The 18263-nt window shown below is 34.3% G+C and overlaps 1 protein-coding gene across 3 annotated transcripts; it reads right to left on the reverse strand.

Moving 5' to 3' along the window:
• Positions 1 to 1816: 1816 nt before the first annotated feature.
• Positions 1817 to 16643, reverse strand: LOC141678145 (B3 domain-containing protein Os07g0563300-like). 3 transcript variants are annotated; one of them, XM_074484391.1, is made up of 14 exons: positions 16422 to 16643; positions 16182 to 16317; positions 12154 to 12235; positions 11931 to 12029; positions 10859 to 11183; positions 10404 to 10713; positions 9770 to 9866; positions 8491 to 8665; positions 8113 to 8183; positions 5835 to 6248; positions 5240 to 5289; positions 4656 to 4769; positions 3006 to 3076; positions 1817 to 2770 (listed from the first exon to the last, which is right to left on the reverse strand). In XM_074484391.1, exons 2-14 carry the CDS (start codon positions 16310 to 16312, stop codon positions 2094 to 2096), a joined length of 2616 nt encoding a protein of 871 aa, XP_074340492.1. In that variant the 5' UTR covers positions 16313 to 16317; positions 16422 to 16643; the 3' UTR covers positions 1817 to 2093. The 3 variants fall into 3 exon arrangements, with proteins under 3 accessions (XP_074340492.1, XP_074340496.1, XP_074340493.1); XM_074484395.1 differs by having other exon boundaries at positions 5835 to 6088; positions 6182 to 6248; positions 16182 to 16643; XM_074484392.1 differs by having other exon boundaries at positions 5835 to 6088; positions 6173 to 6248; positions 16182 to 16643.
• Between the last annotated feature and the right edge of the window lie 1620 nt (positions 16644 to 18263).

Here is an 18263-nt window from a genome sequence, read left to right on the forward strand (position 1 = left end):
TTTTATTTGAGGTAAAAAAATATTTTTTTAAAAAAATTTATATGTGTAAAACGTTTAAATAAAGTAGAGTTTTGGTGTCAACACGCTACATAATGTAGTGTTTGGTTTCAAAACTCAACTTAATATCACATTTTGCACATTTTAATAAAAAAAATTAAAGATGCATAACGCTACACGATATAGCGTTTTGGACTTTTTACCCCTACACGATATAGTATTTTGAGATGACATTTTTGGACCATTATTTTTAGAAGTGGTATTTTGGTTCATTTTTAAGTCCAAAATGATATTTAGGGTCATCACATGTAAAATTTTGTACTTAACTTTTCAATATATGACCTTCATACGAAAATTTTGAGTTCCAGCTGACGTGCGATTTTAAAATTATCGTGAATCAACTATTATTAACTTATCAGTACCTCAGTTCCGTTGAATAATATACGTTTACTATTTACACGTATTTTGAGACTTTTATAAAGTATAATTTCATATTATTTTAAAAAAAAAATTATTGTGGAATTTTATTTTAAATAAATATTGAAAAACGTATCAAAAGATATGTATAGAATTTAATGGGTCAGAAGGCGTAACCATTATCAATTCTTATACAAAAAGGAATTTAAATTGCTAATGGGAAGATGTAAGATGTTTGTAGGGTCCACAAAGTTTTTAAATCAAAATAAGCAAGTTATAAAGGGAGGTTTGAAACCGCCCCCGGACAGAGAAGTACAAAAAAGCGCGTCACAAACCCAGAACCACAAGAAAGAAGCAATGGATAAATCTTCAACAACACTGTTGATGTTGGTAGCTTCATCATCAGCTGTCTTAATTCTCTTTCTATGTATAGCCATCTATGTAAGTAATCAACCTCAACTCCGGAGCATCTGCCTTTATTTTTCCTCACATCCGATTCTTGCTCTTAATCTCCTTATTCTCCTCATCATCTTCTCCTCTCGCTTCTTCGCGATATCTCGAAACAACAATTCTGTCGATGATCGCGATGAATTGCTGTTACCACAGAGAATCATTCCATTGAGCCCTAATTCTCAAGGTATGATTTATTAACGGCTACTTTTTGGTGTTTTTTTGCTTCTTTTTATTACTATTCTTTTTTGGCAACTGAATTGTCCAACAATGTGAATCTATCAGCATCCGTACTGTGAGTAAATAAATTAGTGTCTAGTTGAAATTAAAAATTATCCATCTATGCAAAAGAATTATGTTCTGCAATACCAGTAGTTTATTCCTACTTGATCAAATTTATATATCTTCCCAGTTAAGGATATTAACAGTAAAAAATTATCCGAATCGACGAGATCTCTAATATTGTTGAGCGTCCAGGGCTGATAGCCTTATACATTAATAATAATGTACTTGTATGGTTACAGATGCATCAACAGAAAGAGTAGCAGAAGCACAAAGGAGCAAGACAAAAAAGCTAGGGGCATTGAAGAACACAACAAAGGAAGGTAGTCACCTGAGGCAACTTAAACACTCCAATGTAACAACAGAGGATAACTTAAGACCACCGGAGATATTGACACAACGCATGAAAGACGAGGCCACAAGCTCTGCAACCTCGTCCTTGTCAAGTGCAAAGTTGAGAAAGGAAGTATCTCTAAGCAAGGAGGAAGTGAACAGGAGAGTGGAAAGGTTTATTAGGAAGTTTAATGATGACTAGTATTTTGTAACATATTTAACTTGAAAGTATTTTGTAGAAAGCAGTATCAAAGGATACAACATTTAAATTTATCGTTTTCAAAACCTGCAAACGAAATTCAGTCACCGTTAATTTACTGCCCAAACACCATCAGTCTGCAGTCTTAATACAATATAGTTACTCGAATATATAATCTGTCATATAGGAAAAACTATTCGGGTTTGGCAACAAAATTACTTCAACTGTAACATGACTCCGCATAATGCGTCCCCTTATGTACACATCTAGTGATTCGGATAAATGAACACCACCAGCAATGCTACTTTCTTTCAACAGTCATTACATGCTCTGATTGTCTTTCACGAAAGACATTGCAACGCTGCTTTTAACTTTTAGCTTCTGATAATATCAGAAGTTGCTCAGATTCATCTTTCTAGTGACTACTGCCATTATTGGCAAAATCATTGCTGCAATTTTCTTCACCAACTTTGGTGGGAGATGGCTGAGAGACTGTTGAATTTCCTCCTGAGCGTGATATCTTCTTCAACTTAAGAAGCCCTTCAGTACTATCTTGGAGCACCCTAGTTATGCTACCAGATTTAAGCACAGGTGACACTTCTTCCTCTCGTTCTGGCTGTATATTGAGGTCGAGCTGATTAGATGATTTCTTCTTGAATTGTTCAATGTTGGAACCCTCACCGATCACTAAATTATGGCTAGAACTGCTATTTCCAGCATCACAAAACATCTGGATATCCTCATCGCCTGACTGTTCAGGCTGTTGTAGCTTTTGGCGTGCAGTTTCAGCTTTCTCCGATTGTTTTATCTCCCTTCGCAACATCAGGGTTTTAAAACGGCGTTTTACTGTCATGCAAAGATTACATGTACATGTTTGCTTGTGCTTGTGGCCCTTCCCACTTGGAGGTTGTATGCAAACTATGCAGGAGCAACCAGGTCTATGACGAGGGTGTTTTGTTGTTGTATGCAATGATGATGACACATAGGCATCTCCATCTTCCTGGATAGCAACGTTAGCAAGTGCGTCTAGCCCTTCTAAAGCCTCAAGCGAATCTGGATCCTCTTTGGCAGCCTTAATGTTCATAGCTTCACCTGCTTGACAACAATTTCATCAATTAATAAGGGATGAAACCAGTCTTGCAATGTTTTTACTATAAAGAATCTACTACTTAACACTGACTATGTTATGGGGAGAAACTAGAACAAGTATGAAATCACGTACGCATCTATTGCACGGCCACACTCATCTTTCAACCACCAGTGTATATTAACAAAGCCAAGATAATGCAAAGAAAAACATATGCATGTTCAAGCAAGCAGTACATACCTATATTGCTAGATGGTAGCAGATCTTCGAGCTCGTCAAGTGTTAATTCTTGATCGACAGAACAAAGAGATCTGACAGTTAACATGGAGTACAGTAAACATGAAGTACAGTAAACATATAAAATCATTTCCAATTTGCTCACTGACAGAGGCAACAAGAATAAAGGACAGAAAGTAATTATGCAATGCATTTCCACTGTACATACATCTACATATATTCTAAAAACCAAAAAATAAAATGGTCACGTCATAATAAGAAGCCAGTTACAAATTTATCTTCGACATCACTGCTGTGTAGAGGCCCATGCTTCACATATGCCCGCTCCAGACTTAAAAAAAATTCCCATATCCCCGCTCCGTTTAGTGCCGAACAAAGCGGAGATCGGATCGAGGTTGGGGGGCTATAGCCCAGTTCTCTTGAAGCAAAAGAAAAGGGAGTACTAGCATATCACTCGCACAGTAATGAAAATCTTTTTATGATTTAGAAACTGTAGCCAAAGATAATTGCATAAAGCCAAGTGGGGATCATTACTGTGTCAAATTCTTGATTCTACAGGAAAATAGGTATAAACTAAACAGCTGAAGCTCAAATTTTTGCGGACATATCCAAACTAACTTTGATAGACTAATAACAAATGAAAGTAACACAAATAGAACCAACATTTATTAAATTTAAGAAAGCATCGATCATTTTAGATCATTAATGTTCATAGAAAACACAGCAAGAAAAGATAAATAAGTACATAACCCACACCAACTACATCTGGTATAAAGGAAAACTTATTAATGTATATATATCACACCAGCAATGAAACATTTGATGCTGAGCTCAAAAACCAGTTATGTGTATGGAAAATTCATTCTGAGTCCAAAAAAGTTAAATAAAAATTAACACAATGCAGAATGAAATTCAAAATAGTAGTTGGGCTCGCTTCAACTTATAGAATGCTTAAAGTAACAGACATATTGATCACTAAAGTTTGTTCAATCAATATGAGCTTATTGATAGAAATGTATATAATATAACCAAAGCAGCACTACCCGGTGCGCCTCTAGAAAGATTAGAAGTGATCAGAGCTATATTTAGGAAATCTACTCCTTGAAGCAAGCTACAACAATACTTGTTTACAAGGTGACTATAACCTCCGGACTATTTACATTTTTTTTGCTAAATGACTATTTACAGTTTGTACTATCTTTTCCATGCTAAATACCTCAGAAACATTTTTTTATGGAGTAGTTTCAATCACTTTTTGGAGTAGGGGAAAATACCAGATCCCACCATCTCCCAGGTATTATTAATCCCATGGAAAGGAAATGGGAGATATGGGATAGTTAGGGTCCATGGGGTTGAACGGTAATTGACAATTAGAGCAGAGACGCCAAAGTCTGGGGATTAATCCCGTTAAACAAACATTGCCTAGGGGAGAAACTCATTTATGTAAGACACTCATTTTTGTGCCACAATTACTTTGAGACACGAACATCGAGACTAGAGGCTGAATGCAGTTGGCTGATTAAGTTAGTGCAGTATGTAGAGTACAGAGCTTATGCATTAATGCTTTATTAGGCAGTAATAGGTGTCAAAATGTCGATTAAATTTCACTTGTACAAGTATACATGTTCCAACAGAGAAGAGATAGGCCTATACCGTTTGGGATCCCATACATTTTCGGAGCACGTCCACCTGGACGGGAAAGTAGCATAGCCTGGCACTTTCCGCCATTTAAAACAGTCCTCGCACTGCACCCATTGTATGATTTCTCTGGACACAAAAACACATGGCATTGACTTTCAGTAGCAAAAGAATATATTAAACCGCAAGTCCAGCAATGTGAAAACTTCAGCTACAATAAACTGAAGGTTCCAAAATGAGTGGGATGGAGGGAATACGATACATGCACATATACGCATGGAATTCATTGATAAAATTGAATATATAGCTGCACGCATATACTCTATAATCACCATTATGATTTCTATACTTGAACAAGCACATCAACCTATAAAATACTTTTGAAGCACCGATATGACCCCAAAAGGGAGGAAAATATAGGAGGTATCAAAACATATGATTGTGGTAATTGGAAGCAGAAAGCCGACAAGATAAAACAGCTAATGGAACAGACTTCTGCTTTATCCCGACAGAAAATACAAAATACTATAATCCGATGGAGGCTAATCCCCACATATAATTATATAAACTGCTTCAAATATAAGCACATAAGGACTTACCCCGCATTATTTGTTGCTACAATAGTCGGCCTTCCTATAATTGGTGGCTCCTGTGAAGCAAACAAATTTCAATTCAATATCAAAACAGCCAGAAAAAATGCTTTGACTAGATATGCCCAACAGAAAAATATATATATATATATATATATATATGTATATAGATCTATATATAGATAGATAGATAGATAGATAGATAGATAGATATGAGAACTAGCATGTTTTTTGTATTCATGTAACTTTAATTTAAAAATATTTTGCATATAGACATATTGAATGTGTGCTTGAATACATGTGTACATTCTATAAAAGGTCAAAGCACACCAGCATAAGTAAAGTTTCGCTGTCTACTACATTTTCTGTTTTATATTATATTATTTTTATTACTTAAACATTTCTTATGCTCCATAGCAATTTAGAAAGTGTCAAAAAAATTAAATATTGTAATGCCTGCAAAGAGCATGCTTGTTACACATCCCATAAGAATCTCCATTTCTACACAAATTCTTTACAAAGACTTTGCTAGATTTTTAGTGGTAAGAGAAACAGAAGGGAGTTGAAATAAAGGAAGATAGGAATGGCTCACAAGTGCTGTTACCTCAAATTCTTCAATTTCATAGCCGTCAATCACCACAATCTTGGGGACATCGTTCGGGGGAGGATGAAACAATCCTTGGGCCTGTTCCCAAGTGAGCTTCAACTCTATCATATCTTCGGTTTCCATTCGTAGCCTTTTACTCTTTGAACCTAAGATACTGTTCTTTCTCTTAATACCAATATCTGGTTTAGCTGCAGGCTGTACCTTCGCATCACACTTGTTTTCAACAACCTTGTAACTTTTTCTTGCCGAGTCTGCTAAGTTTACCTTGTTCACTGCCAAAATGCTAGATGATACTGATTTTTTATTTGAATAATGCTGAGGTGTAACAACTTCACCAGATTTACTTTTCTTTGCAATAGCATCTCCGCGTGCAGAAGCTTTATCACGTGCATTTTTAACCGGTTCTTTTTTCTGAGAATTAAAAACAGAGGTAAGATGTAATGACAAATATTTCAAGAACCTATAGAAACTAGGAAATTTATTTAATTAAATATCATGCTGAGACACAAAATAAAAGAAGCATCTGCCAAATGAAGCGAAACTTCTAGGTTGCGAAAACAATCGCTGAGTGAACTGGGACTCAGAATATTAAAACTTTCACAGCAGAGATATATAGAGTAAATTCAGACACGTTCTATTTAAATTGGTGCGTAATTGGGGAGAAGACACCAAAAGAAATCTTGACTATATTATTGAAATTTCTGCATTATATCCATCACCTCTGGTCTTTACTAGTGTAGAGTCCTTGCAATACAAATAGACGGTCATTCCTTCCTCTCACAAACTTAATTATAATATTTTTCTGATATAATTAACTACTCCTGTCCAATCCCTTTCCCCCTCTTGCCCCCTCGTTTCCTTCAAAGATCTCATTCCAATTTCCACCCCCCCCAATTTACTGGTGTTTTTTAAGTTAATCATGACACCGAGTCGAGCCAAGTTGCTTTACTGTAAAGTGTAAAGAAGACTTGTTTCCTGACTTGTACTTTTAAGTCAATTAATAGTCAAACAATATATTAATATTTATATCTGCGTACATAAAATTTATTTTATCATATTTGGACACAATAATGTCATAATTATTTTATAAAAAAAACTAAGAGAAAAATTATCATTTATATGAATTGATTTATAATACAGTTTTCGAAAATTATACTCCCTCAATCCCCCTGGGTAGTTTACATTGGGGACGGGGAATCGGCACGCATTTTAATGCTCCCGTAAAACATGGTTCCCTAAATAATTTTAAATATTTTTTTCTTTTAAATAAAAATATAATGTTTAAACTTTTATACAGAAAAGAAAATTCTAAAAATAAATTATAGAACTATATTTTATAGTAGCATAAGATGCGTGCCAAGCATGAGAAAAAAGTATCTAAAGAATCCAGTGGGATGGAGGCAGTAATATATATTAAATCAATTTGCATACATTGTTTGAGAAGAGATAATGTTCTGAGTATATAGTTCATTCGTCAGTTTCCGAAAACAGGCCAGCCAGCAAATAAAAAAATGAAATTACGTGGGCCCAATCAAAAAATAATTAACAGCCCCAGTAGGGTACAGAGAAAATTTACTTGTATACATAGTCAAAAGGCTCAAGTCTCTAGCTGCCGAGAAGAGCAGCCGACAACATTTCCACCAAGGAAAAACTGCTTCTAGAAATTTTTTGTCGAGAGTTTTGTCGAGAAAGTGGAAAATGATAATATTTCATATGTTGTAAACTTGTAATCCTGGTTTATGGTTAAGGTTCCAGTTAAAACCCATTATTGTTCAAGGCACATAATTCATCAAAAAGACTAGTTCCAAAATCCAACCGAGACCATAGTGTTTTTGTGTGGTTACTGTAGGCAAACATTGAACACAGCCTTTATATTCGTAGAGCAAAATAAGTACTATCGGTCACCTATATAGGGAAACACAATGTTGTATGCATCACTGAGCTCAAAGATTACTAGTAATAGTTATATTGGAATTGTAATGCCATGGTAGGACTCAATTTACTAAAATGGTAGTTTCAGATATATTTTACTCTTTAAGTACATATATCTATTAAATAACAAATAACCTTGGCAATTTTATAAGATTACATTCAACTTAATAAATTGAATTTTAACCATGAAAGGCACTGGCAGGTAAGTTCTATAATATAGGATTACGTCTAGATTTAACTTTACAATCCATTTAATAACATAACATAAACACTTACCACACATATTACGATGTTAAAATATAAAACATTACATGAGGATTCCTATTAAATGTTACTAAATCACCTGATCTGATGCCGTGCAAGTCTTCCTGCAACCCATGACCAACTTTCCATGAGGATTCCTATTAAATGTTACTGAACAAATAACATAATTAGGTCCCTTAGAAAAAGCATCAAAAACTCAAATCAAATATATGAACCTGTTGAAAGGATAGTTGAAAAACAGAAAGAGGGACAATGATATGTTTTATGAGATGAATGAGCACAAGCACCGACATGAGTTTATAGAAAGAGTAGGGGACAATTGAACCAGAGTAAGAGCAAAACAAGTCTAACCAACACTAAAATTTCTAATAGAAAAATCCAATGCAAAGGCATAAATAGGAAAATAAAGGACAAAATATACACCCTATAATAACCTTTAGAGCATTTAATGTCTTACTTGTATCGCCTGCACGCAGTTGCATAGACTGAATACAGGGACTGACCCCCTCTAAAACATACATCCTGCTATTATTATTGGGCCAAAATCGAAACTGAAATACCCACTCCTGGCCTTTTAAATCTTGTACAGGAAGAGGTATTCCTTCAGGATTAGAAATAGGAGGAAGATAGACCTGCAAAAGAGATAGAATGAGCACGGTGGTAACACCAACCAGATATGTTTCATCCAATCTTGGTTGAGCCTAAACTCTAGTAAATATGACGTACGTAAGCATTTCCATAGCGTGTGGATCTGTTCCTCGGATAATTATGAAAATAACACAAAGGAAGTTCCTTACTGATAATTTGCATGCATGGTTGGCCATTAAGAATAAAATAGAAAAATCAGTTATAAAAGGGGAACATCACACATTCTAACGACATAAACTATAATAACAAATTTAAAAAGAAATAAGTAAACAATAACAAAAAAAAACTGCATCAACCACATACGCATTACTTGCATAATAATAAGCCAAAACAAATACCTGCATAATAATATGCCAAAATAAACACTAAAGAACTTGGGAGACAAAAATTACTCTGGCAGAACCATCGAGTGAATTTGCAATTCATATATATAAGACACTTGTACAGTGGTTTTGCTTTATGTACTTAACTCCTGTTTTTATACTTAGGTAATTTACCATGTCGTCACTCCCAACTAATGCAACTCACCATGTCAGACAGCAATGTTTTGACATTAATTGTTACAAGACATTTAGCTGGAAGGCAATTTATGATCATTCACGGTATGTATGCTCCAAAAATGTTATAATCTCAAAATTGTTATAGGAAGCAAAAGATACTCCCACACAACTCACTGAAGAATTCTTTTTTTTCATATTGTTTCATTTCAGTTTCATTTATACATTTAGCTCATAGATTATATAGCAACCCAGATTTGGTTCTCTCGACACCACTGCCCTAGAGGCCTGGAAAACTTCAACCTATGAAGTATAGACAACTTCAACCTATGAAGTATGAAGTATATAAACAGCTTATATAAAGATATTGCCAAAGGAAAAGGATATTGTTTTCTAGATAAAGCTGGTGACAATCTAGAAGTTGAATGAAAAATAAACCAAGCAAACTTCATCTGATATACGATGTGTAGCCGATAGGAATACGAGTGCAATATTTCTAAATTAACGACGTTGTCAACTTAATAAGATATAAATATTTAAACATTAGAAACTCTGCACCAGTAAATTAAGTAAAATAAACTACAAATTCACCTCTGCACATTTTTTTGGAAGAACTAGACGCCCTATCTTCCCAGCATCACTAGCAGTTAGCACCTTTTCAAACAATGGCGTAATTACAGAGTTTGAGCTACGATCTGATTAAGGACCACATAAGATGCTGCTTAACTACATATAGCAAAATAATAAAGATCGCATGTATAGTTTGTCTACCCCAATATGACAGTAATGTAATTTTTGCACTTATACTCCCTGGTCTAAAACGAATGTTATGAACCATTCTGTAGCTACCAAGCCCACAGCTACAGAAAAATATGACATCTAGCGAAGATCCGGCAATTCATCTACCGCAATTATGATATAATTTCCTGCAAAGAAACGTGCTACACTAACCTTAAAATTGCAAAAACTTCTATTGGAAGACGATCCTAGGTAACTGCTAGATTTCCATCATCCATAAATTTAACAAACATGGGCTTCGTAGCTGCCACATTGTTCTTAGCACATTTTCTAGAGACCAAAACTCCCTCTATAATTATATATATGTATATATCAGATCAAATTGGTTTTAAAATGTATAACATATATCAGGCTATAGAAAAAAAAATCATTTTGCGTTGTACATGTATTTAGTGTAACCATATTAAGCAAATTAATATAAGGATACTCTCCTGAGATTTGTTGTAGCTCCTGGTCACTTATTTTTGGCCAGTACCGTGGAAGTAACTGGTTCCGATCTCGAGGCCTTCCATTGTGGGCTTCACCAGATGAGTCAACTCCACTATAATTCGCTGCTGCGGGCGGAGCCGCCAGTGGTTGTGCATGACTTACAGAAATGCTGGACTGCTCCACCATTTCACTTTTGGATGCAGGAATCAATGTCAGGTCAGGATGGGGACTAGAAGGTTCATTTTTCAACATAGCACTTTGAAGGTTATCATTTACATATGGACTCTGTTGCTCCTCACACTTGCTTCCTGAGATATAAATCAGAAATTAACAGTTTAGGACAACTCCCCAAATTGGATAACAGGCTATGATGCACAAAAACCCAAGTTTTCCCAAGTGTAATTTATATTATTATTTTAAAGCACTAATGTTTGTATAGGGGAAGGCATGTACCAGATGAACCATTCTCTAATATATGTGAAGCACCACCCTTTAGACTTCCATTTATTAGTCTTCCAGAATAGACCAGATTTTCTTTTTTATCCACAGAGAAGTCGGACAATTTTTTACTGCCGAGGAGTTTATCAACGCCCGTAGGCATGTCAAATTCCATAGGCATCTTCGGATGCAATTCCGGATTGAATAAACTAGGTGCTTGACGCCAAGGCACGGGACCTGATGCAGCAATGGAACTCCAATTTTTTACAGAAAGATCTTTGATTCTCTCGGGCAGACCAGGTAATAGAAGTGAAGGTGGTGGCCATGCAGGATTGGGGGTCTGAAACAGAACATAAAATTAAAACTGGTATTAGTAGTCAAGTAGCTTCTCTATATAATCCGGTTCATCACTTTAGTATGTTTAGGACAACTTCCAATTGGCTAAAGTTGTGTTTGAGTATCTGGGCACAATAGACGAATTTCAAAACTAAGTATATCAGACACTTTTACTTACAAGTTGAAAATTCAAAATTAAGTCAAAATTAAGTCAGACACCTTTTAAAAAACTAAAAGATGCCCTATGACCGTAGAAAATTCAAAATTAAGTCAAAATGGTTGTAAATCCATGAACTACTTAAAAAATTAGTTCTTATAGTCACTAGTGAGTGCCAAAGAATACTACTCATATCGTCTAATGTAGGATATTGCTCCACTGGCACTTAGAAACCTAACCACTGCAACTATGGGAGTGACGGAGTGTGATAGTGATACCGACTAAAGTTGAGCTACTTAATAAAACCATCCAAATTTAGATAACTATCGTTTGCCATCAAGCAATGTCTACTTAGGAAGATAATCAAACTCTTTTCAAATCAAAGTCAAGTTTGCTTGACATTTTTAATAGACGTGACCAGGCCTAGAGTCAATTGTCCCATTTAAACTTTAAAAGGTATCACAAAATTCATTAGAAAATCTAGCCACACCACAACTCACAAGGCATGACACACTTAAAATCAGGTACAATGCAAACCCAACATTTCAATAGTATCCCGACAAGCAACAGTTCCCAAAAAAAACAGAAGCATACCAAGATGAAACTTTTCTTTGTGCACGTTATACATTCGATTCCTCCAGCATCCAATAGAACAAACATATGAAATGAAACGATACATCCACAGTGTATTTGCTGCAAATAAATTGACTGTTACAAGACTAGGTTTTCAGATATAAGATTTAATTTAAACCATATATTACAACATTTCCTAAGGTATTGCTGAATTTATATAATGTAACAAAGGAACTCATCTGACCTTCCCGCATGACTCACAAGACCTCCATCCAGAAGCATTCAAGTGAAAGGACTCACAGAAGTTCCCTTCTTCAAAAGCAATACTGAAATGAAGAGAACAGCTATCGAGCTAAGAGATCAAAGAGAAAAGTTGAGAAGTGACAATTCATGATATAGTACAATACTTACATTAGACAAGGACTGCATAGGGGGTGGATCTACCTTGAAAGGAAATACAATAGACAGGGACTACATTGATATATATAAATACTGAATTAGATCTCTTCTTAAGTAGTGGTTTTTCCGCGTTTAATCGACCCAAACTTTGTGTTATTCTTGTTTTTATTCGGCAAGTCATTGTTTAAAAAGTTGTCCTGCGTCATTGCTATTATAAAACTGTTTATTATAATTGAGATCGTTTTCTTTTTATAGGTTGCATGATGCATCCAATCATACTTTCCACTTTTGCAGTTTAGTCACCCTACGGCTACTAGATTAATCTGGGATTAAATCACCCAGACATGCTTTATTTTTACTGTTAAGTGTTATCCTACTTTAAACCTTATCTCCTCATCAAGCTACTCATAGACTTAAATTTCCGTTAAACTTTTTAGCACTTACACCCGTGTCAACTAAACATGAAATGATGTGGTTAAGTTAGATCCCTCGTGTACAAAGTAACTAAACACTTCACCTTGGAGCAATCTAGTTTGAAATGATTTACAAGTCCTCACAACAACTTGGTTTAGGGAGTGATGTCCGTAACGACTAATTTCATTTTATCCTTTTTATTTATGCTATTTAATTAAAACTGTAAATATGTAATTATAGTGTCCGTGTGTATGTTTTGTTGGCAAAAACAATATTTTAAAATGTAGAATGATTAAAAATTTGGTATAATTTAACAATGTTAGTGTATAATTTAACAATGTTAGTGTGTCGAATTGTACAACTGCAATCAATATAAACGAATGGATTCGCACCCGTGGAAACCATACTGAGTCTAGTTACAATAGGTTGCAATTTGATGTTTAAAATTCTTGGACAATACTAATCTCCTAATTGTTTTCTTGTATACAACTTGTAATAAACTTCTCTCTAAACCATCTAAACCAGAAAAGAATGAAGAAAGTACAACTAAGAAACTAAATCGGATAAAAATGTTCTTAAGTACATATTGGGAGAATTATACGAGTACATAGTGTATTTAAATGGTACATATTAAACTGTTAAAGAGTACAAGATCATATTTGGGCAGTTCTCTGACACCTCAAGATTTTAGATGGATCGGTAACTTAACAGGACTTGAACCAGAGACTCGGGTTCGAGCTCTCCCACCTCCATTTATTTAATTTAAATAATTGTTAGTGGTATGGGTATTGGTATTGGTTACGGTTATATTTGTTATTGTCAATCGTGCATGTCAATTTTTTATTCATTCAGGGCGCTCGGCAGTGGTATGGGTATTGGTTATATTTGTTGTTGTCAATTGTAGCGTAACGTATCATACGATTGAGGGGGAGTGTTAAAAAGTATAAGATCATGTTCGGGTCTTCGGGCCTTCCTCTGATACCTTAAGGTTTTAGTACGACTCGTTACTTAACAGTACAATTGCAATTTTTTAATTAAGTTGTGCTTTGTATCTCACCTAAGTTAGGTGAGTACGTACTTAACAGTATCAAGCTCAACAAATTTTACATTTCCCTATATGTGCAAGCATGCATTTGAGCATTTCTATTTAAGAAAGGCATGTACTTAATATTAGTAAAACAAATAAAAACAAGTGAAACGATAGAGAAATGTAGATTAACCGCAGAAAATTCACGTCTAAGATGATCCAACCGAAAAAGAATCACAACCTAGAATTTCTCAACCGAATTTCTCAACCGCAGAAGAGGAGTTTGTTAGGATCGCAATTCATAATAAGAGAAGTAAAATCTCAGTATCAATAATACCTGAAATTATATAAATAACAATAACTTGGAAGCCAAGTAATTTCTTGTAAACTAAAAAATCTATTATATTATTACCTAATGTCAGTGGAAACAGCTTATACTCAATCATTGCCTAGCTTGTCAAGTGATTCATATTTACGATCTCATATTTGCGGTTCTTCTTTCAGGCTTTGATGATTCTGGTGACAAATATTTTGGTTGTATGTAAAATCTGAGTTAAACATAAGGTGATGTTTCTTGTAGTTTTTGTAGGTTCGGTATCGATTGGTGTAAAGTGATTGAAACTTGTTGCATATCGAATCTACAATTTCACATTCGTGTTAAAGTGTCATCACAATATTTGTTAGATACATGTTGACAACATGTAGTTAACAAATATAAGTATGTTATTATTATGAATGAGGTATGTATTTTAGAATATAGTAATATATATATAAAGTGCTATGACTAATGAAAGGAAACAAATCCTTTATTTTATTCCACTACTATAATCTTCCTAGCATATAATATAATTATTAATAACACACAATTATATCTAATAATAATTTCATATAAATACAAACTACCACTTTAATTCTTAGTTTGGCATCAGTTCTGCTCTCCAAAATTAGAAGTTGTTTCATATAAGGACCTAAGGGAATGTGTCAAGACTTCGATAATATTTATATCTAGCAAAATGAAGATCATAAACATCACATATATGTCCCACATTAATTAGTAACACTGAGTTTGAAATATTTAAATAAGATAAAAAAATCAAAAATATTTTAATTTATAATAGAATATTAAATATGTTAAAGACAATATTCTAATTCTACTAAAGATATCCATGATTCATAATCCATTTAGTTAAATGCTAAACAATATTAGTTAAACTTAAAAAATATTATTGTATAATTATGTGTAGAAATATTTTAAAAAAAAATTATTTATTTTCATATTTTAGTTAAAATATTACTATCTAATTATTTGAACTATAATACTTCAGAGATAAATTAAAATTTAACTTAACATATAACATATTTTCCAGGATATGACACGATTTTAAAGTATTCTTTATACAAAATATATATTCATTAAAATCCGTTTTTTTTTTCTTTTTGTGCGTTTGAATTTGGATGAAAAGGAAAATATTGACCACTGAATTATAATATTAATTTAAAACAATCTCTAACCTAAAACCAAAACAGAGACGTTCTTAGCTAGCAGGTTCAGTTTGTAATATATGTAGTAACAAATATGGGATTCTAGTAGGATTCTAATGAAAAAGAAATTTAGAATTGAAATTGCAATTCTAGTAGGATTATTACAGGAATTTCTAAAAGAAATAATACATAAAAAGGGGTGAAACTATATATGGTACAATACAAACATATCACTGAAAGGGGATTTGTTTTTTACTAAAGAATATTAATTATTGAGTTTCTTAAATTAAATTTGTAAAATTTAAACAATGAAAAAAAAAAAATGAAAAGCAATAAAATAAATATTGTGTGACTAACAGACTTTATTACAAAAAACATAAAATAGAAATAATATTTATCGGCTGAAAGGAGTCTCTTCCTACTAGAAAGTAGAAAATAAAAACTTCATTAGAACAGAAATGAAAATTAAACATTAATAAATTTGTAGTTGGGTATTTTTTAGCTCTAGAACCATACAAGTATCCAAGACTGAGAAAAAGATATATGCTAAAATGGCACATGAACAAAATTCAGTTACACAACAAACAATGCTTGTATTAACCTCTTTCTCCTATTCCCAGAAATGTTCATCTGAAGTTCTCTACAGTTTATTCTAATAAAAGTCTAAGACCTCGTTTATTATAACGTGTGACCTGGTGAAGAATATTAGCTTACACATATAATGAAGATAACAATCTGAATTATCAATTATCCAACTCTATAAGTTATTTCTTTATATCGAGAATTTACAGAACAATAAATTAATATATGGACAGTGTGTTAGTATTTATAGGCACTATCCTGCAAACAAAAAAACCACACAGACAAGTCGAGATACGAGATAACAGAAATAAAATTAACAAAAAAACAGAGCTAAACTGACAAACACGGAGAGAGGCAGGAGGACGTACCCGCAACGATCGCACAAATCAGCAAACTCGCCAGTACGGCGACGCCAGCCTCGACGAGAGTGTTCACCAAGCAATTGATTACAACTAGAATTGAAGCAAAGCTTAGGCAACGAAGACGAAGAAGACACCATCGCAACTTCAAAGGCACGAAAACACAGTCAAAACCCTACCAATTCAGCACCAATTAAGTAACCAACCGCTAAGTGAGTGTGTGTATTAGAAGAAAATGAAATTAATTACTAGTTGGGAGAGAAATGGCAGCACGTAAAACACAGGGAACGAGAATCGAGGCGGTGGAGTTCGGGTGCTGGCGTTACATGTATGTATGTATTGTATTTGTATGTATAGAGACGGATAGATATGTGTGTGCGGGAGAGGGTTTGAGAGAGAAAGAGAGCCTGGGAGAGATACGAGCGCGAGAGAGAAAGGAGAGAAAAGGGGGTGTATTATGTATGTGTATGTATGTATATAAATTTGGTTGTGAGCTAATTTGTTTTTTATATATTAAAAGAAATTAATAATAGGTGGTACTAAAAATCTAAAATATTGTAAAGGCGCCGTCTTGGAAGCCGGTCTCGTATATATCCAATATTAGATTTATTTTACCCCATACTATTGTTCATATTCAAAAAAAATATTTTCATTTATTAAAAAAACTAATTTTTTTATTAAAAGGTAGAGAAAAATACTTATAATTACGCAATTAGGGGTTTTCGTGAGTATATACGATTATTTAAATGGTGAAGTTGTAAAAAAAAACTCTATATAATTCAGGTGTTTTAGGTAACTAAGTACTTAGCCGTATTGTTGACGGAGCAATTTGGTAACAACAAAATTCGAGATACGTTACCGGATCAAGATTTACGACGGCGGTTCTTCGCTGAAAAAGTTGAACATAGTGTGGTGGTTGTGTTTGACGGTGGCTGAGATTGCTTAGGGTTGGTGTTGCCTCCTTTGCTCCCTCAACTTTCGACCACTTGCAATTTATCTACGTATCCTAATTTATAATGAATCAAATCAACGTAGTTATTGGAGAACAAGAAACATAATGTGCTTTAATTTCTCATCCCAAGGCCCGGTAGGAAACTTACTAGAAATCGTCTTCTACTAGCTTTAGGAATGTCCGCCGATGAGGCCTAACCACAAAGGCACAAGACTCATCCACGGCTTCGAGACTTTACGAATAAGGCATCTCTCCGGTCGAGGATAACCTTCCGCTACCAGCTATTTCTCTAGTTTGCGGACGCAGGTATAACCACGGTTTATCCAAAATATTGGATGCATACTTGTCACCCGAATAAGGTGTCCTTACCAGATTATAGGACAAGTGATCCCAAGTTTTTGGGTGCAAAGTGCAGGATACTCCGAATTATCCCAAGAAGGATACCCGTTGACTACAGAGACAGAGTTTCCAAAACACACATCAGAGTTTTACCCCCACATCCCCTCAATGAGGACATCCATTGACAATAGGAGGAGGCATTCCGTCCAGGCATTCCTTAGAGGTCTCTGACCTCGGACACTGTCTTCTTGTAGTTGCATTTAGGGATAACCATCGGGTCACTTCGGGATTGGGGAGTGTGTGTTATCCCCGCCCCCGATCCCCGAACCCAAAACCGATCACCGAATCCTCCCCGATCCCCGAACGAGGATTATATTACTCCCGGATCCCCACCCCAAACGGGGAACGGGGATCCCCGCGGGGATTCGAGGACTTTCTTTATTTTTTTGTTTAATGAAAATTAAATTGTAAATAATATGTTTCAATAAAAATTCACATAATAAATCATAATATATAGATTTTCTTTAAAATTTAATATTAATTTGAATAAATATTTATTTCTAGTATCAATAATAAACAAAAATAATATTATTACAATGAAATAATACCATGATAAGTAAACTTAAATCATATACGAGATAAAAAATTAAAAATAATAATATATTAATATCTATTTGAGGTATATATATATATTATTTTTATTTAAAATATGATTCGGGGTCGGGGATCGGGGCGGGGAGACATTAATCCCCGAACCGGCCCCAATCCCCAATTTTTCACATATATCTCCCGATCCCCGC

This window comes from Apium graveolens, chromosome 8 (assembly GCF_009905375.1).
Source record: "Apium graveolens cultivar Ventura chromosome 8, ASM990537v1, whole genome shotgun sequence".
Lineage (NCBI taxonomy): Eukaryota > Viridiplantae > Streptophyta > Magnoliopsida > Apiales > Apiaceae > Apium > Apium graveolens.